At 43.1% G+C, this 25,829-nt stretch overlaps 1 protein-coding gene across 1 annotated transcript in view; it reads left to right on the top strand.

The window, feature by feature from the left end:
* Positions 1-4,994: 4,994 nt before the first annotated feature.
* zfpm1 (zinc finger protein, FOG family member 1) overlaps positions 4,995-25,829 on the top strand; it is a 107,059-nt gene continuing 86,224 nt past the window's right edge. Inside the window, exon 1 of the mRNA XM_005449222.3 lies at positions 4,995-5,555. Within this exon, the coding sequence (XP_005449279.1) occupies positions 5,516-5,555 (40 nt within the window). The 5' untranslated portion in view covers positions 4,995-5,515. The remainder of the gene's footprint in view (positions 5,556-25,829) is intronic.

The following is a 25,829-nucleotide window of genomic DNA, read 5'->3' on the forward strand; positions in this document are numbered from 1 at the left end:
GCATGAAGGACTTGTAGAAAATCAACCTCATCCTGCTTTCCTGCAACAAGCTGCAGAATAATGACAAGACAAGGAAATATTGCACAGTTGATGGCAGCAAGTATGACACAAGTCCTGGAAATGCATCACGCCGGCTGTCTTTAATTAATGCTTCCAGTTATGTGTGCATCTCCTGCACCAGCACTGTAGGTCAGTTTAAGTCAGCCTCCTCAGAAGGTTCACTGAACCCGAGCTTACACTCTGAGTATGACAATGACTATAACACAGTTGTTTACAGACACTGAGCCACGCATTAATACTACCCTAAACCCTGCTTGTGATCAAAATGAGGCAACAAACTGTATCACACGCAAGTTTAGGGTTATGGTAGAACTGATCCATTCTTCATTTCTATAGAAGCAGTAAGGCTGAACTTTGTTTTTCAAAGGACTCCTGAGAAAACCTTTTTTTCACATGCCTGTGTGGTTACAGGCTTTTATCTGCCTGTGTGCAAATGGCCACAGTGAAGTGCCACCTACTTAGCTGATGGGCTACTTTACACTAGTGAAAAAAAACCAATAACACATTTATCAGAAAACTGCAACAAGCTGGCAGCTAGCAGTTATTTTTAGCCACTTGTGAAAGTAACAACAAAACCTTTGGAGTGAGTGATAGAGTGCAAAACCTGACTCCTGCAAAACAGTTGGACAGAAGTTCTCACTGGAGACTCAAACAGAGGTACATCCAAATGCCTTGTGTGAACTCACATACTGTACTGAGAGCCGTCCATTTGTTATCACACCACAACATCCACATGTTATTGTCAGGTGTGCTAACAGGAAACAGAATAATAGACTGAATAGAAGCCAAGAGACCAATGTGGGGCGCATAAATAAATTAGACTTTATCTCAGGGGGACCATAACTTAAAAAGTGATAAGAGCCAAAAAACTAGCCACTACTTTGCTGTGTTGCTGCTTTAAAAATGATTGCAAAATCAAACCACTCCTGCAGTTTATAAGGAGTGAAAAAATGGATGATGGAAAAAATAAACACCCAAAATGTGTAAAAGTTGCCAGCTGACCTCAGTTGAAATAAAGAGTTAACGTCTTGGTCCAAATAAACAGTCTGGAATTTGGATTAATGGCTGAAACTACCCATAATCCACACAAATCTCCAAAGTATCAGTGCTGGACAGAAAACTGACAAACTCAGAGTGTAAACTGTGAAACAATTCACTGATATAAAGCTGTTGTTATGCAATTCAACACCATCAAATTAAAGAAACCTGAGAAACTCTGTGAAAAAATGGCCTGAATATATGTAAGCCTCTTTAGCATGTTTCCCACAGTACCTGAGGGACTGTGGCAGCTGTGGCAGCAAGACATAAGTAGCGTCTCAAAAAAACCTCAATATTCAAGTGTCTGAATCTTGAGTCTAACCAAAAACCACAACAATGACGCAAAGAGTGGCCTGTGCACTAAATCTGGCCCTCCACCAGCAAAATGTTAAATGTAGCCCTTTGCATTTAAATGTTTGAACTGTTTTCTTCCAAATCTTCTACAGAAGCAGCAAAGTAAATGCAGTGTTACAGCTCGCCTGCTTCTAGAAAGTTACCATATCGACTCTTCATTTTCTATAAGTCTACTTTGTTTTATTTTCAGGTCATTTTTGGAGCTACAGATTGCACATTGCATTGTTGTACAACACACCATGAAGAGACTGGAGCAAACATGTCGTGTATTTATCCAGAAGACTATAAGTCTGTGTTCAGTAACATAGTGTTATATAACAGAGTTATATTGAAGCAGAGTGAGTGTTATTTGTTGTATGGCAAAAACAAAGGCATTGTCTTGATTGAGAAATAATCAGATGATCCCCACCTGATGATCTAATAAACAGCTCAATGTGGATCAATATTTTGCTGTGTTGCTGCTTTAAAAATGATTGTAAAATCAATGAGAACACACAGGAAACCAGCACTGTGGTGATGTGATGTCATCCTTTAAAACCAATAACAAAACTTAGCAGATGCAACGTAAACTATGTGTATCTGAGAAAGTGACTTCTGGTTGGTTCCACAAATGATTTTGAAATAGTAAAAAATCAAAGAATAGTGTGTCTGTGGCTTTTGAGAGTCAGAGGTGTGAGGCCGTTGCTGATAGGTCTTAGATGAATTAAAGTTTTAATCTGTAGTTTTTCATTTTAGATGTGAAGATAGATGTAGCCAACGTAATGTCCCTTACATGTTTCTGAATTTACCTCATGCCATGTTTTGATTTTGGCAACATAATTTTCATATCTAGACAAGAAAGTGGAGTGTTGTCTGTGAAGGTTCTGAGTCATCCAGGTCATCGTAGTCTAAGGAGCTTGGAAAGAAAAGCATCTGGACTTAATTAAGTGTCTTTAAGATGTTTCACCTCTAATCCGAGAAGCTTCTTCAGTTCTAAGAGCAACTGGTGGAGAGTTCCAAGCTTGGTATTCCAGGCACAAGCATAAAGTGTAGGGACACAAATATGTGGTAACATAGCTCGAAGAAACAGTCCTATAAATGTTAGAATTTTTATCACCAAACCTGAAACTATTGATGGGCGATATCACCCAGAGAGCCAATTATTGTCAGATAAATCAATTAAAAATACTCCAAAAATAAACCTACAGCACAAACACGGTGACGAGATCCAGTTCTGTGAGTGCAATTAGTGGATATAAGGCCTAACAGACGGCCAACAGCCAGTATCCAAAAAACTTTTACACTATTTTTATGAAGGTGAAACTATCTATACAAATAGAAGCTTTTTTTTTATTTTTTTATTTAATTTCAGGTTGTAAATGTGTTTTAAAGCATATTCTCTTGGGCTTTTTAACTTGGGAGTCTATCAGGATGGAGTCACTTTTGAATCAAGGGGACATTGAGACATGCAGGACAGAGGAGACATGGAGACACCTAGCAGAAAAATGAGCCTTGGGCTGATGCAGCTATGCTCACAGTCATCTTGATTGGCATCACTGAAAAATGTTGCTTGGCCTCCTCTCTCCTCAAATCCTCTCCTTTCTCCTCTGCTCCTTCTCTGGTGGGGAGAGGGGGGGGGGGGGGGGGGAGACGGACTTGGACGCTAACAGAAGAGCCAAGTAAAGGAATCAAGGACTGATAAAGGAAAGAAGGGCGCGCAGCTCACTTGCGAGGAATCAGTGGTTATTCGAAAAGTGCCCACAAGGTGGCGCCAGTGAATTTCGCTGGGAAGAAGCTAATCTCGATCCTCTTCTATCTTCTTGCTGAGGGCAGCATGCATTTTTGGAGAAGCACGTGTGTAACCTAGAGGTTGCTGGCTGAAATCCCTGGATAGAATAACACTCGATAACTGTGCCTTTGAACACTGCTGCTGTTCAAAGGCAAAGGAGGCTTCAGTTATGCAATCTTGGGGTTATTATTTTTCAAAAGTGATGACGCTTTACCGACCTAAAACAATTGTTAGATTTTAAGTTATTAAAAAAAGCTAAATATCTAAAAAGACAGAAAATTAAAATGAAAGAAGAGTGCAGACACTCTGCATTTCTCTTCATTTTTCCGTCTGCTCTTCAAACTGTAGTGTTAATGTTATTAATATTCATTTTCCATGTGTCATGAAAGCCTCATTATGTCACAGCCTAACACTGCTGTTACACTTTTGTAGGTATTCTTATAAGGTAAACATTTCAACGTGAGTCATTCATGCAGGAAACCGAAGCAGCCTGTCGTCAGTCCAAAAGGAAATCCTGGCTAATCTCATGTCTGTATCACATTTAAACAAGAAACAAAGTGCACGACAATGAAAGCAATGCCACACAGAAGTCTATATACACACAGGTGACAAAAAAGAAAAGAAATTTGAATAATTTACCCGCAGCTTATAAACACATTGGTTAAGAAAACGGGGGGAGTGCTGGAGAGTATCCCAGCAGTCGTAAGGTGAGAGGTGGGGTCCACCCTAGACAGGTCAGTCTGCTGCAGGGCAGGGGCACATTTATCTTTTGAATAAAGTCAACTTTTTAAATACATTTTCTATAATTTGACTTCCTTCATTTGTGGTCAATCAATGAGCAGTCTACAAAATCATTTAAATAAAAACCAAAGCTCATTAAATAGAAACAAACAAAAAAAAAATACAGCCAATAATTGTTAATTATTTTAGCACGCTTTTCTTTAAGTTAATTTATTCAAATTGTATTACTTTAATCTGTTTCTACTTATTTGGGCAATTTCATTTATCATTTATTCCGTTTTATTGAATGAATGTGTAGTATTAATTTCTACGTTTGCTTAAAGATTTTACATTTTTCCATAATTTTTCATATGGAAAACAACAGATGCTTGTTTGTTTTGCTGCTGTTTGTCCCCTGTATATGAAAATTAACTCTCTGCACCACACTATGAAAGTTTAGGCAGTCTAAAATTGATACCAAACTACTCATAAACACTAACACTAACACTAACATGTCTAACACTGTCAGTCACCAGTGTTTGGCTCCCATGATAGATTACAGATGTCGATGCAAAAACTAGGGGAAAAAACAACACCTGCTAAATGAATAAGTAAACAAAAACAGCACAGCCCTTATTTATAGCCGTAGGATGGATGCAGAGCACGGGAAATATTTGTTATGCGTGTACATCAGCATTACACTCCACTGTGCTGCTGAAAGAAGTGAAAAGAACCACAAAACAGCACGAAAAACAGTTAAGAAACTAAATTTTAAAGACTTTTTTTAAACGACACAGTGATCACGGTTAGGATTGTTTTAATTATCCATGTATAATTACAATATAAAGTAATATTATATCATTAATTAATTAGAGTTGAGGATTTATATACTCTGCTGATATTTGTATTGTGAAGTCGATCACGCGGTGGAAATATGAGGCATACTTTCTGTTTTATTGCGCTTTACACCGGGGTAGACGTGAGCCAATCGGGAGCGAGTGCGGCGCCCTACGTTAGACGCAAGGGGCGTGTCGGAGGCGCGTCGGCTCCGGTGTAGTAGCGGAGTTGACTGTAGCGCTCGAGCTCCATTGAAAGTGGTGAGACTGAAACGCGGTGCGGGCAGACGAGGGGGCGGACCAGCCGGAGGAAAACTTGACAGAGAACAACAGCAGCCGCCGCGCTGACCTCCACAGCTGACACTTTTATCAGCGCGAGCTTCCACGGGACACACATTTACTGCGTGTCGCTGAGTGACGTGCCAGCGGACACAGCGGAGGCGCGCCCGGTAACGGAGTAACGTTTGCAGGAAAGCGAGAGGTGAGGCGGAGACAGATATTTGTAGTTGAGAAGAAGAGCCTCGGTCACAGGTGGGGACTGAGCCACAGGTAGCCTCGCGGGAGCTGTCGTGGCACGAGATAGCTGTGAAAGCGCACGCGGGTCATGAGGATTTCTCCGGTCGCTGCTCGGAGCGCCGCGTCGCAGCTGTGAACGAAGAAGGAGAAGAAGAAGAGGGGGCAGAAACCGGAGGAAGAGCCAGACCACTTCTCTGCCGCTCAGTCCGAGAGCAGAGGCAGCATGTCCCGGAGAAAGCAAAGCAAACCCCGGCAGATAAAGCGTAAGCATGACACAAGTTTCCCCTCTTCTTCTTCTTCTTTTTCTTCTGAGTGTTCGTGTGTCGATGCGCCGCACGCGCTTCCCTGCCCGGACCCCCCTCCTCATCAATGCGTAAATTAGAAAGCACAGCTGACTCTGAAGACTTTAAGTTTCAGATGCAGCTCGCTGTCTCGGGATAACCGGAGGATGTCGCCTCCCCTCCAGCCCCTCCTGTCCTCCTCAGCCTTTATTAAAGGGGCTCCTCGGCAGCTGCCTCCGCGCTGTAAGGCTGTGCAGGAATATCAAAAAGTTTTTCTTTATTACCCTGTGCGGAATGTTTTTGTGCATTGGCAGCTGAAAGTGTAGCCGGGGCTTCCTGTTTAATTCTGTTGTGGAAACGTCAGTGTTCTCGGCAAAAAGCCGATGTGAGCTGAGATAAAGCAGCGATCCGATGTGAGCGCAGATAAAGATTAAAATTGGATCTTTTTTATTTGTTTTCTGTCTGAGGCAGCGCCAAGGCCGCCGCTGCATCCCCCCCCTCCTGGCTTTTCACTTCTCCTTCCTAGAGATGGGGCGTCAGATAGGCCGTATGGCCGATCTCTCCCGCTGATAGCTGCTTACAATTGGATCTGTTTTTTCATCTATCCTTTTAACTCAATAATGCATCTCGGGGCCGCTTGAAAGGCCCTTTTCTTGGTCTGGCGCTTGGCTGGTCTCCGTGCTTGACGAGCTCTTCCTGTTTATAAAACGTGTGAGGGTTTATCGCTGCTAACTGATGTTCAGAGTTGATATAAGAGCATATTAATGATGTTGTGATTAACCTCTGCTCCTGCTCTGTGGGCCTGTTGCACACCGAGAGGATGGTGGGGACTCTCGGTGTTAATGTGGTTCTGCTGGGGAGGAACAAATATTTGGAAGCAGCAGCTGGAAACCGTGACATAAGTTTGTTTGGCAACGTCGTCACTGATTGTGTCACGGTGTCCTATTTAGCCTAAAACCTCCCCCAAAACTGTGGATCTTTTTAAATGTATCCAACAGTTGAGTTGTTCTAGTGCAGAAACCAAACATACCAACCACAGGGAGGCCGGTTATTAGAAAGTTCTCATGCCATGTATGCAAGGACTTCTTTACCAAACTACAACATCATTGTAAATTAATTTTACTGTCTGCAGATAGTAATTAATAGACCTGGAGACGGTCTGACGTGTCTCTCCTTAAAATCCATGTAAAGTAAGCCAAAGGAAAATATTAACATGGTGACTTCATCACACTTCTTTCGCTTGTGATGTATAATCAACACAGTAATGACACATATTGATATTTTATTACAGCATGCAGGTACATTGGACTTACCAGAGTCAGTGCTGTCATTACAGTTTCTCCATTTGTAAACATTAGTTGAAGCCACATGTCGGCTGTATTTTTATTGTTATTACTATTATCATTTGTAACACTATTAGTATTAGTTCTATTAGCAGGCAGATTAACTTTGTTCTGTCCAAAGTCCTTCTGAAAGCAGGTCTTGACAACCAACACCCCTGCTGTGAGGCCCCCCCCCAACACTCGTTTTGAAGCCGCATCTAACTTAACTTCATTCGTTGCAACGACTTAAAAATAAATCTGATCTTTAATAAATGCTTAAAGTTTGCTGACTTTTTGTGAAAATTTCATTAAGTGTTTGTGTTTGCTCTTGTGGAATTCCTCCTCCGATTTCTGTCTCCCTCTTTGAGTGCCATGTCTGTAATTTATCTCGGGTACATCAAGTTCCAGATTCAGATTTTGTTGCTGTGCTTAGACTCTGTTTAGTTGGACTTGAGCATCTAGTCTAAAATGGTGCTGCACACTTGGAGTAAAGTTTCTCTTTTTCATTTTGGATCCAGAAATGCTGTAAGTAGATGTTTAAATCAGCCCTTCAACAAACCGTTTGATGATTAACGTGGACTAATGAAGGTGGATGATGATGATGATGTCTTCAGCACCTGGAGAATACAGTTGGTGGTAGCTGTTTGTGTTCTAATTCATCCACAGCATCTGTCTTGGTCATGGATTTCCATCATGAATTTCTCTCGATGATGCCCAACCCTACCCCCCCTACATCGGTTTCCATAGAGAGGCAGTGAGCTCCCAGCAGGCACCTCCAGTAAGGCCAGCAGCGAGGCCTGGAGATGTATTCCAGACCCTGAGGCTGATAAACTCAGGCTAGACCCGGTGTGTATGAGACAGCGTGTATATGTGCGCGTCTCAGGGGTGTCATGGCCATCTTTATCAGTGCTTCTGGTCCACCGTGCTTCCCTGTGCACCAGGCCCCGGCTGTGGTCGAGGCCGGCCAGGCTCTCAGCCCCGTGACTCTCTTGTGATTTGGCAGACATTTTGATAGGAAAGAGTGAGGAGTGATAAGGACTTTGTTCAGCCGGGGTGTGTGTGTGTGTGTGTTTGGGTGCGGGGGGGTTCATGAGGTAGGGGCTGCTACCACTACTGTTACTGTTGAACCACCATGTTGTTTTGAGCATGCTGCTTGCTGATAGTGATATGACAAATTCCAGCCAGGTCACAGTGGTGTTGGGTGCCGTTTCATTGTTGAAACTGCCTTTGTTTCCGAAAATGATTCACGCCTTCGATAAGTCATTTCGTTACTCATCCAGCTGAAGCGAAACCACTCATTTTTTTAACGTTGCATTTGGATCTACAAATAAACTTGTGTTGACCTGCTCTCAATACAGCTCTTCCTGTTATTGTAAAAGTTATTTAGTGTCCAGTTAAAGCTTTCAACAGACGGAGATGTGAAAGCTTGACGTGTTTCAGATATTTCAAAGGAAATTGCTGATTTACAGTTGGTCCCTCTGTGTATTTCCAGTCGTCTGAGTGTAGCTGATGGCCGAATTCTCCTGACGTCTCCTGAAGTTTATGTGTGATAGTTTCTCACGTTGTGGATTTAGCCATTTGCATTTTGGATTGCTGTTTGCTACATTTGTGTGATGGAAAGGGGAGCGCTCATGTGTGATGTTAGTTTAACAGCATCAATTTGGCTAATGGCTAAATGTTTAAACGTAGTGTGATGAAGAGCTGAAAGACTTTAAAATCGGTAAAAAAAATTATTTTATTGGATGAAGATGTCTGGAAAAAAATGATAGTAATATATAAATAATATAGATGTTCCTGGCCCTGACGTTCACAGTATGATGAACTACTGTACTGATCATGACAGAAATGTCATCAGTACATCGACTCTTCAGTTAACCTGCTCCCGTTGGCTCAGTCGAACATTACAGGTGAGCTGGCAGGTGAAACCTGGTCAGTGGCGGGTCCAGCTGAGTTGGATGTTTGAGTTCTTACATAAACTTCCAATAGGCAATGCCTCAGATGGTTCAGGGCTGCAGAGTTTGTGGGAAAAATGTACTAAATGAATCAGAGGGGATACTTTGAATGAGCGGGGTGGTTTTGTATGTGTGCAGATTATAATCCAGCTCATTAGTGGTGCAGTTACAGCAAAGCAAAACTCAGGTGGTTTAGAATCATCCATGACGCCAAGTGACTGTGAGTATTCCTGCCTTTCATACCACACTGAACATGTTCACTACTTCTACTTTTTCCTGGAAATATTACCTCGTGGCTGAATCTTGTGTTTCAACTATTTATTTTAGTCATAAATCTTATTTGTAGCCCCCCCGCCTCCCCATTCATGTTTGGTTGCCTCTCCACCCACCCGTACCACTCCATTTAGGAAAACAAGAATGCTGGAAACGCCCCCGTAGCTACAGTAGCTAATACTGTGCAGACTCAGGTGTGGTTTAAAAAGCAACAATCGAACACCAGCAGCACCCTCACACACACACACACACACACACACACACACACACACACACTGGAGTGCTCCATTAAGACAGCGTAGCATGGATATCTCTTTTAGGTTTGGATTTTTATTTTTTTTTTGCCAAACAACAGTCCAAGTCCAGAGCTTTCTGGAGGCCCTTAGTAGAGGAGGAGAAGGGGGTGTTTGTGTAGCAGATAGATATTTGTCTGTGTCTCTTTGTGCGTCATCCTCCCCAACGGTTTGTGATCTTTCAGCCTGATATGGCTGCTCTTCTTGATGGGGCGATAGGAGGCAGGCAGGCAGCCCACTGAGGCTGGATCCCTGGGCTTATATTTTGGCGGTTGAGATGGGAGACGCGATAAAACTTGGCGGCGATCGCTGCTGCTGATATCGCAGAAAGCAAAAGAGAGGGGGGAGAGGAGGAAGGGGAGGTTGGGCAGATGGAAGGAGAGATGGAGGACGGAGGGCGCATTGTAATTACATGTGGCCGTTGTGTGCCATTTTTTCCAGCGTCGCTGTTGCTGTTGTTGGTGGTTTTTTGTTTGCGATCGGCTGGGGTGGATGTCTAGATAATTAAAAGAAGGAGAGAGAAAAGCAAAAAGGGAAGAGTGGTTGGGAAAAAAAGTGAGGTGATAAGGGGAGGGGGTTTGGAGAGGGAGTGGAGGTAGATAGTGGGAAGAAAGAGATAGAGAAAGAGTGAAAAAGTGTGCTGCTAGATGAATGTGTTGTGGTGTGTTTTTTAATGGCAGCCCAGCCAGCCTGCTCTGCCGCTCCCCCACCCTCTACTGAGAAAGATGTTTGGGGCTGATAAGGAGGCCTGCAGATGGTAGATAGATAACAACCTGCAGATCCACTCTGCTGATTGTGTGTGTGTGTGTGTGAGAGAGAGTGTGTGTGTGTGTGTGTGTGTGTGTGTGTGTGTGTGTGTGTGTGTGTGTGTGTGTGTGTGTGTGTGAGAGTGAGAGAACGCCTGGTTCCTATGACATCAGTGCTAGAGCTCAGAGGTCAGCATGAATAATGTGCTGCCTCCCACAGCTGAAAGCAAACCAGGACGCCTGCAGAGGCCAGACAAGGAAATCACCAGGCTGACCTCCTCCTCCTCCTTTTCTTCTTCGTCTTCTTTCTCTCTTGTTCTCTTTCTGCTCAAAGTTGTTTTGAAACTTTGAACACTAGTTTTAAAAAACCAAAAGTGTCTAACAGGAATGCGTGGGCGCGGCTCACGTGATTTCCATACAGTCGCACGATTGAGGGATTAATTCATTGTTTGTGAGTGACGAAACTAAAACACACAAGCTTGTCTAAATTCCACACACAGCCAGGAGAGTCACGCTGCGCCTTGGTGGCTTTGCCTTTTGTTTTTTTTTCTCTTTCAGTGTGCTTTTTTTTTTTTAACTTCTCCTTTGTTCTGCTTTTAGCTTGATGTGAACTTTAGATAAGCCGCGGGGGCCCGATCTCCGGCGCAGATAGAGATCGCCAAGCATGATTAGAGTTGTTATCAGGCCGGAGCAGGCAGGAGCAGAGGCTCGGCTGCAATAACAACAGGCCCAGGCAGGAGCAGCCGGGGTCCAGACCCTGGCAATCAGTTCCAGCCCTAATGGGATTAATGTTGTTGTATAATTAGATGATAGGTGTGAATGCATTTCTATTCTCCCTCAATCTCTTCGCACTCTCTCTCCTCCCTAACAAGCGTCCTCATTGATTAATTTAATTCAAATTAATAGCACGTATTACTCTTTCCAGATTGTGCGTGTGATAGCACAGACATGTTGGGAAATTTTATTTGATGATTATCTCCGTGTGTGTGTGTGTGTGTGTGTGTGTGTTTTTTAAACATATTCTCCTTTGTTAAAGGCGTGAAACTTTTGGGTGCGTACAGTAAGCGGCGGCAGATGAAGAAAAAGAGGAAAGGCACAGCGTCAGCAGGATGACTCGCTTGATTCTACTGATATTAAAGCAGCTAGATGGTGACTGATTGGGTATCAACTGGCAAAGATTCTCATGCTGACAATCAGATAGCTCAGCGTGAGAGCCGCATGTGACTGTAGTCAGTCATGCCCACATGTGCACGGTGCCTGAGCTGAGTGTGGACAAAATACTGTGAACACTTTGAAAACATTGAAATAATCCAGTTTTTAGCTGGCAGTTGAAGCAGATTCGATCGGCTTCTGGCTCTGGAAGGTTAAAAAATACTTTCATTTGGAGTTAAATTGTGGTTTTGGATGGGACTTACACATTTCTCTACTTGTTCTCTTCTTCTTAGACGTTTGAAATCCAGCGATAGCGATCTGATGAAAGCAGCAGTTTTGAGTGTTTTTGGTGAAGATGCCTGATGGATTAGAGCGCTCTCTGCTCTCCTTATAGGCCTTTGCTCTTTTGCATGAATATGTGGGTATGCATTGTGGCTAACTGAGCAATGATGACAGTGTGTGTGTGTGTGTGTGTGTGTATGGTCAGATATACCAAAGGAGGAAGTTGGCGAGGTTACAGAGGAAACACCGTTTGTGTTGAGTGCGTGGATGAGTTATTACCCTTCCTGCTATTTACCGGTGGGGACAGCCTTGTGGTGAATTATGACCCCGCCAGCCCAGCGCAGTTGTAAACGGTTTCACCCCTGACCTCGGTGCTGACGCCTCTGCACTCGAGGGAGGAGAGAAACCATTACGCACAGTAGCGTAATCAGCGTACCGGCTGTTTGCTCTGGCAGTAATTACAGGTCTGATAGCTCGGTCCACAGAGCTTTGGGAGGACTTGTGGTCTCTATAACCCGAGGAGCCAAACACCTTCTCCTCAAGCAGCTGTGCAGCTTCATCATGTGACCCCATTGTATGAAAAAGATCACATGGAGGTCAGTTATTGCAGTCCAAAGCAGAAGTTTGTGTATGTGTGAGGTACCTGAGGGCCACGTGGCTCCAATCTGTGGTCAGAATGATTCTTGACACTCAAAGTACAGTGTATTTGTGCAGACTTATCTGTGTGTGTGTGTGTGTGTCTGTGTGTGCGCGTGCGTGTGCGCGTGCGTGTGCGTGTGTGTGTGTGTGTAAAGGAGAGTCATAACCAGTGTTATGACAAGCCCCCCCCAGCAGCAGTGATAAGACAGACCATTTGCGCCTACTGTGCTGAGCACTCTGTTCCGGGGTGTTAAGGCAACCTGGGCAAACAACACTGCCTGACCTGCTTTTACAGCCACACACACACACACACACACACACACACACACACACACACACACACACACACACACACACACACACACACACACACACACTGTTCTTCTCCTGACCAACAATAAATGAAAGTGTACCTTGAAGCTGCCAAGCTTGAATTCCTAGATTGCCGATATTAAACCAAACGGTGAACAGTGCCAGGTTCAAAGGTCACAGAAGTCCGACCAGATAAAACACTGTGTCCCCAGACAGAACATGAAGTGCTTAGCTCACACACAGACACACACACACACACAGGCTCATTCACAGCAACCTTTGACCCTGTGTGCACCTGCTTCCAGTGCAGTCTGATATTGAGTGAAAAACGACTTTACACACACACACACACACACACACACACACACACTAGTAAAATAACAATAGAAATTAAAAATCGTTTTTTTCTTTGTTTTAGTGCTTTTTTTGAGTAAATATGCAAAACGATGAGTTTCTGTAACCACAGAAAAACACACACAATGTTTGTATTTCTGTATTATTATTGTAACATTTATTTAACTCCATTATTCATGTATAATGTGACGCTCCCTGATGCAGGCAGTTTAAAAAAAAAAGAAGCTCCAAATTCATGTCCCGGCATTACGCATGAACTAGTCTGTAATGTATTGGGTAAAATATTAAAGATGCAAGAAACTGAAAATATTGAGCATCTTCTGTGATTTTTTTTTTTTTTTGTAGTAAAACAATGATCAAATTTGTAATTATAAATTATGATGGCGCAAACTACCGTTGAAGAAAAAGCAGTTTCCTCACATACAGAGCCAGAATAAACTATTGCTCATATTTTGTTTTGAAGCTAATCAGACAGGAAATTTTTTTTATCATTGTGGTGGTAAGTGATACCATCGGTGCCCACTTCTCTAGTATTTTCTCTCTTCTCTGTCACTTCAGTCTGCAATGAATACACTGAGTCCATAAACTGTTTTATGAGCAGCTTACATTTAATTACTTGAGAAATGTTATAAGCAAATTCAAGATAAACTTTATGGGCGTAACACACAGGAATGAACCTGACTCCCATTCTCAGCTCTCTAAAAGTCTGCGGTCATTCAGTAGGAGCTAATAGGTATGAGTGGGATGGCGATCTATATGCAAGTCTGATTAGCATTTATCCAGTGTTGCAGGTTGCACAGCTGTTTACGCGGCACATACTCGGAAATGTGCAGACTTGCATCCTTAGAGAGAATGCGCGTAAACGTGCTCCTTCTTCTATTCATACTTTGTGAGTAAGCAGTAGGGGGATAGGCCTCTTATCTTGCACACGAGACATTGTGACATGTCTCAGTAAAGCACAGGTGAAAAGAATGAAATGGATGATGGCTGAATATAGCGGCTTCAGTTTCTCACTCCTGCTGCGCCTCCTGCTACCTCACTGTCACTCTGTTATTGCGTATTGGGATACCTGACTGTAAGCTGTGTGTGCACGCCTGTATGTGCGTACCCGTGCTTTCTTAAGTGAATTATTATGTTTTCACAGGATCTCTGCAAACGTTTAATGGAACAATAAAAAACGAGCTGGCGTAGTGGCACATGGACCGGTTGTCTGCTTGCTGCACTTTCTGATTTGAGTCAGTCTGAGGCAGTGTGTTCCTCTGCAGGACGAGAGAGTCTCTGGAAAGGCAGCTCAATGATGAGGACCTGGTCCTGCTGCCAGTATGCAAACCCGAGACAGGCAGGAGTGCAGCTAGCTAGTTAGCTGTGGCTGATAAAGAGTTTTTATCCATGGATTAAAGCAAAAACTAAAAATTTTAATTACAGCTTTTTAATCAATTTAAATGTATCCATCTGGATTTTAGAGCATTAATAGAATTCCTTTATTTAGTGCTACATGGTGAGAGTCACATTACCATGACAAAAATATAATTTCCTGTTGAACTTTTTTATTATCGACTAATCTGCAGCATTTTTCTGGGTAGCCTGATTAATCATTTGTCTAATGAAACACATAAAATTGAGGCAAAGGCAGAAATTTGGCCCTGTAAACACATCAAATCCTTAAACTTTCGCACTTTGAACCAGTGACTCTTTCTTCTTTTTTAAATTAAATTAGAGAAACTCTAAAGTTTTGTGATTGAGAGACTTCAGCAAAATGTTTGCGGTAGTGGACTGTGGGGGTTGTCAAACCATTGATACTCTAATAATGATAATAATAATAATACTGATAATATAATCTGCTAATCTGGAGCGGGAATCAGATGTGCTTCAGGCCTGATACTGAGGAGGAGGAGTGTGAGCGGTGGATGAGAGAGCAGCTGATCAGACCAAGATGATTGACTTTTCTACTTTTAAAATCATTTATAAAAATTAGTTTCTTATTTTGTTGTAGCCAACTGTGAGGTCAGTTTAAAAATGCAGGCAGTGACCAGCTCAGCCTGCTTCATAGTGAGTGCTGTTTTTTTATATCTTCTTTGGGACATATTCATTGTTTTATGCACTTGGGCACTGGATTGCATTATGTGCTTTAATGTAAAAAAAGTGCTTAGGTGATGAAGGGGCTGATGCTGACTATAAAATTAAAGAATAAAGGGGAAGGTAGAGTTTGGGAAATGAGGAAGAAACACAAGAACGGCCACTTAATGTCCAGTAATGAGGAGGGGAAGAGGAAGAAGATGGACACAATGAGGGAATGAGGAAGAAACGGGAAGGACGGGAGGCGAGGAGGTGATAAGGGCGCCTCGGCGTCCGAGACAATGCGAATAGAAAGAGGAGATGCTGGAGGATCCTCCTGGGAGCCTCTTTAACAGAGGAGGTCTAGACCGGCGGCTCCTCTTGCTGTCTGCCCACAGACACACAAACTATCTGCTTACATAAAAACAGCACCATCACCTTGGATCTTACATTTACCTTCGTACGGCTGATTTTGGGCCTTTGAAACGTGCTCTCTGCCCTTTTTTACTCCTCTGCTGTGAAAATGAGACTCTTCTGGAAATGTGGACCATCGCAAACTGTTCCAGATGTTGTTGCAGTTCCCTCTGGCTGCCAACAGAGGATGATAAAAGTCACAAAGAATATCATGTTTTTCCATTTAAAATCCTTTTTCCCTTAAAATATGTTGTGGTTGATCTGCAGAAGTCTATTTGACCAGGGGGCTTGAACCTGCAGCAGAATTTATGACATCTCTGCTACTTCAGGGCCAATCATGATCCAACTGCTGACTATATAAACCAGTAACGTGGAGCCCGAATTGCACAAAATTGTTTTCCAGATATGGGTGAAAGATGAGGTGGTGTATTGAACTGAAAATATGTGCACTGTTATATAAATTTTTCTAGAATCTATACATGTTTTAAACAGGGACAGCATGTTTAGATGTACTTTCATTTAACAGATGTTAAGAGAAACATACCTCCTCACACACTCACACACACACACACACACACACACACACACACACACACACACACACACACGTCTCACTGTGTACATTATGAGTCATGTGAGCCAGTAGTGTTGCAGTGATCCGGGCCTCTGAATTGCTTTGTGCTTGTGTAAACCATGGTGCTCTGGCTCCCTGGCTGATAAGTGAGCTGCCAATCAACTGCCTGCGTGTGTGTGTTTGCGTGCGTGTGCGCGCGCGTGCCTGGCCTTTACAGTTTGGTCATAGACTGTACAGCATGTATATTGGAGCTGTTGGGTTGGGAAAGATTGAGATTACTGTCTTAATTAATTCCTGAAATGTGCCGGTGCAGACTGTAACATTCAGACAGCTTGTGAGATTCACTGGAAAGGCTGAGAGCCTATCCCATGATTACTAACAGCTTAGGAGAATGAATGATTCATGCATTTCCTTTTTTTTATTTTATAATACTACTCATTTTCAAGTCAAACCACTGCTTCTTACCGAAGAGGACACTGACCTACTAGTGCGACTAATGACCATTTTGGATACACGATTATAACTTAGTAACTTAGACTAAAGAAGTATTTGTTTCTGTTTAAAAAATACTTTTTTTGTCAGTGGACAACGAGTCTGGAATCACTTGTAGTCACCACCTATTTATGTTTTTTTTTAGTTAGTTTGAAACTGAGAGTAATTTCATATTGATGTATAGATATAATAAAACTATTTATAGATACTTAAACACTTGAGTAAAGGAGCAATCTTACTCTGACATTTTGCGGAGAAAGGTCAGCGTACCAGTCATGTGGAGTACTCTGTGTAAAGTCTGTGACCTGACTGATGTTAGATTTTTAAAGGGACAAAAGCAGGTTTTAAAGCTGTATCCTTTGTACTTTATACTTTAAAATTTACCGTTACGTTAATTATTTCCAAAAGGTTTAGTATTTATGCACCAATATGGAAGTCATCAGCTGCTGCAAGAAGTGCATGCTTTGTCTTTTTATGACACAGCCGACACACACACAGCTATTTAGCTCTCACTTTTTCCTGCGACCTGAATAGCTATTCCACAAAAAGTGTTCTGGCGTAGGTGGTGCTGTATCTACCAAACTGTTGGCTCTGTATTAAAACTGGGGGCCTGGAATGATGTCAGTGATGGATTTAAAATGGGACAGCACAAGCTGCTCAAATGTCTTTGTAACTGCAGAGCTCAGAGTGTTGGGTCTAGATTCATTAAGGCTTTTGGATGGAGACGCCAAGTCTGGCCCAGATGCTTTACAGGAGTTCTGTCTCTTCAAGGGTCTATTTACATCTCTCTCGAGAGGTGTTGCCAACTCTGAAGTGGCGAGCAGTCGGGGGAAGGTGCAGACTGAGGGGCTGAAGGTGTTAAAAATCTAGGCTGGGGAGTGAGGAAGTAACATGTAGTTACCATTATTTGTCAAAGTGACGGTCGAAGCTGAACAGGCTGTTGGTGGAGTAGTTAACCACCGGGGTCATCGCCAGACAAAAGCAGAGTCATAGCTGAGAACTGGTGTTGTAGTTTCTTCCAGGACTGCTGTTTAGTCGCTCTCTCACCGTCTTGCTAAACCTTTACTTTGACGTTTTGAAACTGTTCACTTTCTTAAACGCTTCCTCCTAGTTCTGCCTTAACCCCCTTCTGAGCTATGAACCAGGGATTGCTGTTGTTGGAACTCACCCTAAAGCTTCTGCCCTCACAGACGCTGATGTAGGATATCACATCATCTGTATAGTCATCTTAACTGTTGATGGCGGTCCTGAAATCATCCATGCGGTTTAGACACACCTGCAGATACTTTTAGTGTCTGTGATTGTGAGGGTAACTTCAGTTTCCTGTCCAGCTGACAGGGATGGTACCCAGTGTGGTCTTCTGCTGCTGCGGCCCATCTGCTTTTAGGTTCAACATGCTGTGCATTCAAAGATGCTCCTCTGCGTATCGTGGTTATAACAAATGTTTTTTTTTGAGTTACTGTTGCCATCTCAAGGCAACAATATATTTTCACCCAGAGAACTGCTGCTTTTGTTTCTGAAATAGTCAGACCAGCCGGTCTTGCACCAACAACCACACCGTGTTCAAAGTTGCTTAAATCACCTTTGTTCCTCATTCTGAAGCTCATTGAATGTAACTTTGACTTTGGAGGACAAAACCAATTTCAGGGTCAGCCTGAACACCTCTAAGATGAGCTATAATAAAAATGTGTTGGCTGCAGTGAAGGAAATCTAGTTTTTGAAACTTTGTACTGAAAATTGTACAGTATCACTCAAAATGTGACCCTTAGCTTGATACGCCGCACTCCTTTAATACGTTGGATTTCAGAGTCTCGTCCAACGTCATAAGAAAAACAGTCCTGCTGGAAACATTAATTTGAAGGCTCAGATGTTAAAAGTTATAAAGAGTCGATATTGGCCACAACAGTGATGAGCAAATGGCATCAGCACGCAGCAGCTTTTCCATCCTGTCTTTATATGTTATGGTGAAGACTGTTGGGAAAAAGACATTTGTGCAAAATCCTGACACATTGTTTCATCTTCCCATGATAAAGACGCAGATAAAGATTGAGTGAGCTATAAAAACTAACTTCATGTAATCTTCCAGATTAATGAATCCCTGCTGTAACATCATTTATTGTGGGCGTGTTGATCTAATATAACTTAACAGCTCACAGAGGCAGGAAGTCAGACCGTAAACAGTCCTCCTGAGTGTAGACGCAACAACGGAGCGCAACACAATGTCACTGGCATATCTGCGTAAATAACAAAGGCTGAATGCTTTTTTCTTCTTAAGTTTATTATGGTTTTTCGGGACCTTCCCATCACTCTGCCGCTCTCACTCTTCGGTCCAGCTCCAGCTCGTCCATCAGTTCTCTCATTTTTCTCCTTTTTAAATTCCTCTCTACCCACTACTATTTCTCTCAACTGCACTCCCTGTATCTCTAGCCTTCCACCTTCACTTCTCTATCACCCCTTCTTTCATTCTCTCTCTCTCTGTGTCTCCAGCCAGACCCCTAGCCTTGGCGAACCAGGTCTTGGCGGTATGATAATGTGGAAAGTTGAACTGGCCCCATTACAGCGAGGCTGATGGTAGGCCCGATAAGCCTGTTGATAATGGGTGCAGATAGCGCTGACACAGCGGTCCAATAGCCTAGCCCTGCCCCCCCCCCACCTTCCCCGCCCCCACCTTCCTCGCCTTCCTCACCCCTCAACCCCCCACCCCACCCCCCCATTATCATTCCTGCCCACCGATGGGCTCCCAGAACGCTATCTCCTCTCCATTTCCACTCCTGCGACAGATAAGAATGGAAATACTGACTTCATAGCTGACTGATTAAAGTGTCTGCCTTTCTTGATAATACACAGATAAATTATGTTTTTTTTCTTCCTCTTCTTCTCCTCCTCCTCTCCCTCTCTCTCTATCTAGAAAAGGGTGGGGCACAGCAGAAAGAAGAAAAACCCACTTCTTCTTTCATTTCTCTTTTTCTTTTGTGAAGATTTTTTTTTTTTTTTAGTGAGGGAGGAAGATGTAGTGCAGAGAGGAGCGGTCATATGACTGAAGCGACTGTATAATATTTGCAGATCGTGTGGACAGTAAAGGCATGGGCACAGAGATCAGTGCAGAGCGGCCATCTGTACCAGGCCGACTATAAAGAAAACTTGTATTACTGGCTTTTCGAGTCATTATAAAGCCAACAAGAGTGGCTGGAGGAGGCGGGTGGTGGCGGTGGGGGACATAGAGATGGAGAGAGATTAGGGGCAGACAGGCCTATTTGCAGCCCAGTGAACTCCCACTGCAGCTACGGCCGTTTCCAGGTTGAGTTTTTATCGCTGATCGCTCCAGTTTGATACCAGGAAAGATCCCTGATGGATATGCTCCCTGCATCCAAATCCTCTAACCCATTTGCTTTTTATCCCCCCCCACCCCACCCCTGAACACGCACACACAACCTCTATCTCCCTCCCCTCTCTTATCTTCAGCTCTCCAGCTCTCTGTCTGTCCAACTCAACTTCTGTCCCTCCTCCTCCTCACCTCTTCCTCCCTTCTTTCCATGAGGAGAAATTCCCCATCTGCACCATCCTCATTCCTCCTCATCCTCACTTAGTATGGTGGTAATGACAGCAGCTGTCTGGCAGCAGCAGGGTTTTCAGCCAAGTTGTTGACAATGTTGACTTTGATCATATGAAACTAGAATATACTAAAGTACACGAGCTGAGGATACTGACGACTTTTATTTTGAAGGCTGCAGGCTGCCTCTGTTCCTGTCCTCCCTGCTGAAACATCTGAGTGACACTGAAGGCTGCCGCTTTGTAGATGGTTTTGACCTCTGATGGTCCTGCAGCATACTCGCCTCCTGGAGGAGGAGCTTTGAAATCTCACGCTGTATGAATCGGCTGGCCGCCATGTGAAGTTGCAATGAATCCAAACATATCTGAGCTAGAGTTGAAGAGTCCCAGAAGTATCTGTATGCGACCACGAGAGCTCTAAGGCAAAGTCATCAGGATGCACTAAACCACTGTCTCAAAATAAGTGCATTTAAAAGAAAAATATTTTTGCATATGTTGTGAACCCGAGTTAGGTCATCAGCAGCTGCAGTCCTTTGTTACGCCTGGAGGAAGCATGCATAGTTGGTGTCTGAGTGGATTATTAATTGAACTGGTTCTTAGATATGTGCTTTTCTACTCAAGCACTCAAAGTGCTCATTCACACACATATACACACTATATCTAAGTGCTTTCTATCTTACATTCACACTTGGATGAACACAGCAACTCTGAGTTAAGGATCTCTTCCCCGAGCAGCCAGGAATCAAACCACCAACTTTCTGATTAGTAGATGACCTACTCCACCTCCACCACATGACCAGTCAATGGTTTTTACGTCTAACGTCCACTAATCCACCAAACTGCACCTGTTTAGCATGTTTGTGCTGTCAGTAGCTTTGGAGCATTTATAATAAAATGATCCGCAAGAAAATATGACCTGCTGTGGGGTACAAGTGTGTGCTTCAGTTTGTTCATTGAAGTGATTATTATTATTATTATTATTACTATTATTATTATTATTATTATTAACAGACATCTGTGTCTGTGGGTGCACCCGTACAGTTTATGGATGCAGTTTTCAAACCAAATATTAGCTGATACTGTAGCACTCATCCAAATATGTTCACTTTTAGCACCTAACAACAACATGGCCATAGGCAAAACGTGTGCTCATAGACCGGGTTATATCAGTGGTATCTCTGTCTATCTTTATATAGACAGCGTTGAAAAATATGACAATATGTTGATGTAATGAAAGCAAAAATGCCCTGTAATAAATGTATACAGACAACATCTGTATATACACCAACCACACTACGTCATCAGTGTATAACTTCACCCCATATTTGTAATACCTTTGGAGAAACCCTGGTAGAACCTGGATCACTGGAGGCTTTTATTGATTTAATGACGCATCAAAAAATGGAATAATCTGCCCAAATTGATTGATTAATTTGACCTTTTTATATATTACCTAAAATCACAGCAGCTCTACAAGTGTTAATAAGGGTAATTTAACAGCCGTGCATCCCTAATGAAACACAGACTCAAAGTTTAATCCATTAAAACCACAGCAGGTACAGCTTTCACTTCCGTTTAAAGCAGCCTCGCATCGGTTCATCATTAGACAGCAGCATTTTTTTTGTTCACTGTGAGTGCATGAGAGGTCTGGTCAGCTTGTCGCACAGTCATCCAGCTCAGTCATCTCTCCAGCAAGCCAGTCAGATGTTGTGTTCTCCAGCAGGAAGCAGCGGGATGGAACAACATGCTGTTTGCCCGGGCCACACTCGCTGACCTTGATAGATTAGACCCAGAGAGGCTTTTCTGTCTGACACACAGCAGTGATAAGTCTGTGTGCGAAATAGTTTTTCCTCTTCTCAGAAATATGGCTGCAGTGTAGGCTAGGACAAGATTATGTGCATGTGATTGTGTGTGTGCGTGCGCATGCCTGTGTGTTTGTCAGTCTGCCTCTACCAACCAATCTTCCTGTCTGTGTCTGCTAATAAGCAACTCCCCTCCCACCTCACGAGATCACTTATCTAAATATATTTTCTTTCCCAGCCCACAGTCTGCTTTGCTTATATGTGACCAGTTCTATCTGTTCCAACGGCACGCACGCTGCCTTGTACACATTAACCATGAGGAGGATGCAGAAAATCGCCATAAAGGTTAATTTGATACCAAAACCTGACTTTACTTTTTAAGGCCAGGGCTTCTTTTTTCTTTTTTCTTTTTTCTTCGGCAAGTCCACAAAGAACAGGCCTGAGAAAGAAAGAATGAAAGAAAATAGAGGGAAAAAAATGAAACTGATAAAAAGCCCAGATAAGAGAATGACTGTGTTGTGTAGGAGTTGATATCAATGTTATCTATCTGTCTTTTTTCACTCTGTGAGCCCTTCTGTTGTTTTTTTTAGCCCTTATCTTGCTCCACCAAAATGCCAGGAACAAAAAGAGGAGAAAGAAAGAAATTACCGTGCGGATTATTCATGGGGGTTGGCTGATAAAATGTTGATGCCGAAATTAAGACCAAATACATGGAGGCTCTTTTTTGTGTGTGTTTATCATAATGTTTTTTGTGTGTTGTTGTTTTTTAAAAAATATGTGTATAAAGGTTTTTGCATTGTGCGCAAGCTGTGCGTTGATAATTTCTTGCTGTTGCTATTAGCAGATTAGACCTCATTTAACTCCTTAATGCCCTCCCTGACACCAATTCATTACACACACACACATTCTGGTGGACCCAGATAAGCTCAGTTCTCAATCTGTCGCTAATAAGGAGGCAGAAACCAGCGGCGGACAGGTTTGAGTTTCCACAATGGCAACAGCGGCAGGAATCGGGCGCTTTGCGGCACCTAGCCGTCCGCTGGCGTCCTGACAGAAGACGTGCAAGGCCGGCAGCTTGACCCCACTTTACATCTCAATCCCTAATTGCTCCTGTGCTTCATACAATAGCTCTGAATTCCCATCTCACACACTGAGTGTGTGTGTGTGTGTGTGTGTGTGCTCATCCATCACTTGTCTTCTCATGGACTAATTTAGCTTATTAATGCTTGCTGCTAACTTTACATAGAAATAGTCCTGCGCAATAAAATGATTCTGATGCAATGATTTTATGGAAGAGCTCGCTTCTTTGCTCATTAAGGGCCTATCAGATCATCTGACAGTGAAAAATGCTACATGTGACATGCAAACAGCCAATCATTTAACTGGCTGATTGGTTTTTTGCACCATCAAAATGTGACAACAGAAGAAACGACCTCATGTGCTCCATCTTGAAGGACAAGGGATGAGTTGCCATTGTGATGCTCAGCAGACTGTTGCATGTTTCTTTGGGGTGGTGGAACTGTGTGTGCCAAGAAGTTCCTGTTATTTGTATTTTACTGAGTTTTCATATTTTACTGCAAAAGTACTTTTGGGTTGCCGAGCGGTTTGGCTCTTAGGCCATACCCAACCAAGGGAATTTCATGCTGTACTGCTATACTGGAAATCTGGAACAGCTTTGTGTGGGTCATTGTGTTTGTTGTAGTGATGTTCCCTCTAAGTAAGTGTCTGTCCATAGGAGGGCGGGGCATGATGAACCAAAATATCATGAGTCGGTGTTTCTAAACCCGAATGCTCAAAAACAGCATTTCTGAACACCTTCTACAGTAGCAACAGGCTGAAGTTACAGAGGTATCCTGTAACGTTCTGATCTGCAGTCAGCCCTGGTCCATAATTGTGTATGTAAAGCTGGTTGTTCACTAATAGGAGGCCTGGCAGCTTGATCCCCAGCTCCTCCAGCCTGAGTGTTGAAGGGAGTATGCTTGGACAAGCTTCTGAAACCCCAGAATTACCCCCAGTGTATTACTGATGTGATAGAAAAGGCACTGTGTGTGTGAGTGTGTGTGTGTGTGTGTGTGTGTGTGTGTGTGTGTGTGTGTGTGTGTGTGTGTGTAAAGCGCTCTGAATGGTCGATAAGACTAGAAACGCTCCATATAAATGCAGTCTATTTACTCTGGCGAGGGGGTAAATATTCCTCAAATGATGGACTAAACGGTTATGTATTGCTGCGCTGGGAGCCCGCCCGCTGAGGCTTTAACTCCTAAAAGTTAATGCTCATCTGCATGAGTGGTACTTGATATTGTGTAGTAATTTAATACAATAATGGATCACCCTTTTTTATCATGATGGAGTACACCTGTAGAAATGGGCTGGAAAAATCCATAACTGGAATGAGAAAATACTGTGGGAAGAATAATGAAATGAAATGAAGAGTGATAAACTGTTAATTTAATGTCTTTGAGAAGATATTTTATGAGGTTATATTTCTTATTTTCTGAGGTTAGATTTTATTAGGTTATTCCAGCTGAGATTAGGATCTTTTTTAGAACTGTGGCTTTTATTAGGTGGTAAACTGTGAGTCTGGGCTAAGAGAGAAGAGACTGCTGGAGAGGCAGGAAAAGGGAGAAAGTGGTCCTTGTGTTTCACACTTGACCCTGTTTTTAACCGGAGGTCACCTGGCGAGCTACCCTCTGCCCCCCCCCCCCCCCTGCAAGCTCAGGTTACCCCTGTAAGTGTGTGTCTAACCACTCTCTCATGCATGCATACACTTTAGAAAGGGCTTAAAAATCTACATTTCATTCATTCGCATCAATATTTAAACCGGCCACTCTTAGTCCGTATTATCAGCTCACAGAACATTAGCGAGTTTCCAGATGTGCAAACTCGTATTTTCACTGCAGGATAAGGACATATGGGACATCGGCTGTAATTTCCTCCACCCCGTCGCGGTTTCGTTGCCCTTACCTCTTTGTGCCTCTTTGCCCCCTACCCTCCACCTCCACCCCTCCTATCACCAGCGAGTCTTCTTGTCTGTGTATTAGTATTAGCTGCAGCAGCAGTGTCCCCTGAAGTAAAACAATCTGCTGTAATCTATCAGTGCGTTATCGGCCCTATCTGAGAGCTGAGAAAGCCGGGGCCGGGGCTGTGGCGCCGCTCTCCGGAGCTGATAAAGTTTCAGAGTTCAGCGATGATGAATGTTAAGAAACTACACCCTCGTTACCAACGATGTGGACTTGGCAAAGCTCAGCGATAGGGAGGGGCAGGAGGAGGTTGAAAGTGGAGAAAAAGGGAAAAAGAGGAGGGTGGCAGCAGCAATAGGGAGGGCAGTTAGAGAGGGAAAACAGGTCAGCTTGGCATCAGTCGTGGGACGGGGAGGGGGGTCGGGCCCCGGTGGGCTGCTGCTGCTGATTCTCCACCCCCCCCAAACACCAGGTCCTTTATCCGTGCAGTATAGTATATCCTGTCTGTCTCACTGACATTAAAAATCCTCTTTTAAAAGGAGACACCAGACCAAGAGAGCAGCAGAAATTATGCAACAAATACAAAACATAACAATATTAACACAAGAAATGTATACAGCTGACATTGAACACAGGCAAGTGGACACAACAGATCATTACAATTCTCGCACTGACCAAGAGAGTCTTTTCTTCGTTTCTCCATCACCTTTTTATTTTCCTACTTTTTATAGGTGGAGTGTTTTTCTGGTCCCGGTATATTCGACATCTGGTTAAAAATACAAATTCAAAATGAGTCTATATGACAGTTAATATTCCTCCATCCAAATTAAAGTTTGTAGAAGACACTAATTCATAAATGCTAACAACTGTTTTGCAAAGCTGGCTAATATAACGTAAAGGGGTTTTTTGTCTTTCACAGATGTCTCCTTTTGCATTTTTGGCTCCACAGAAGTGTCTAAAACACAGCTTAGGGTTACGATTCTGGACCAGAGCTGGACCTCAGGGTTCACAGTGCTGGTTTTATAATGCACACCATTTTGGCTTTTTCCCTTAGTAAGAAAGTTTGACGGGTCGCCTAACCGTGGTTG

This window comes from Oreochromis niloticus, linkage group LG7 (assembly GCF_001858045.2).
Source record: "Oreochromis niloticus isolate F11D_XX linkage group LG7, O_niloticus_UMD_NMBU, whole genome shotgun sequence".
In the NCBI taxonomy this organism is placed as follows: domain Eukaryota; kingdom Metazoa; phylum Chordata; class Actinopteri; order Cichliformes; family Cichlidae; genus Oreochromis; species Oreochromis niloticus.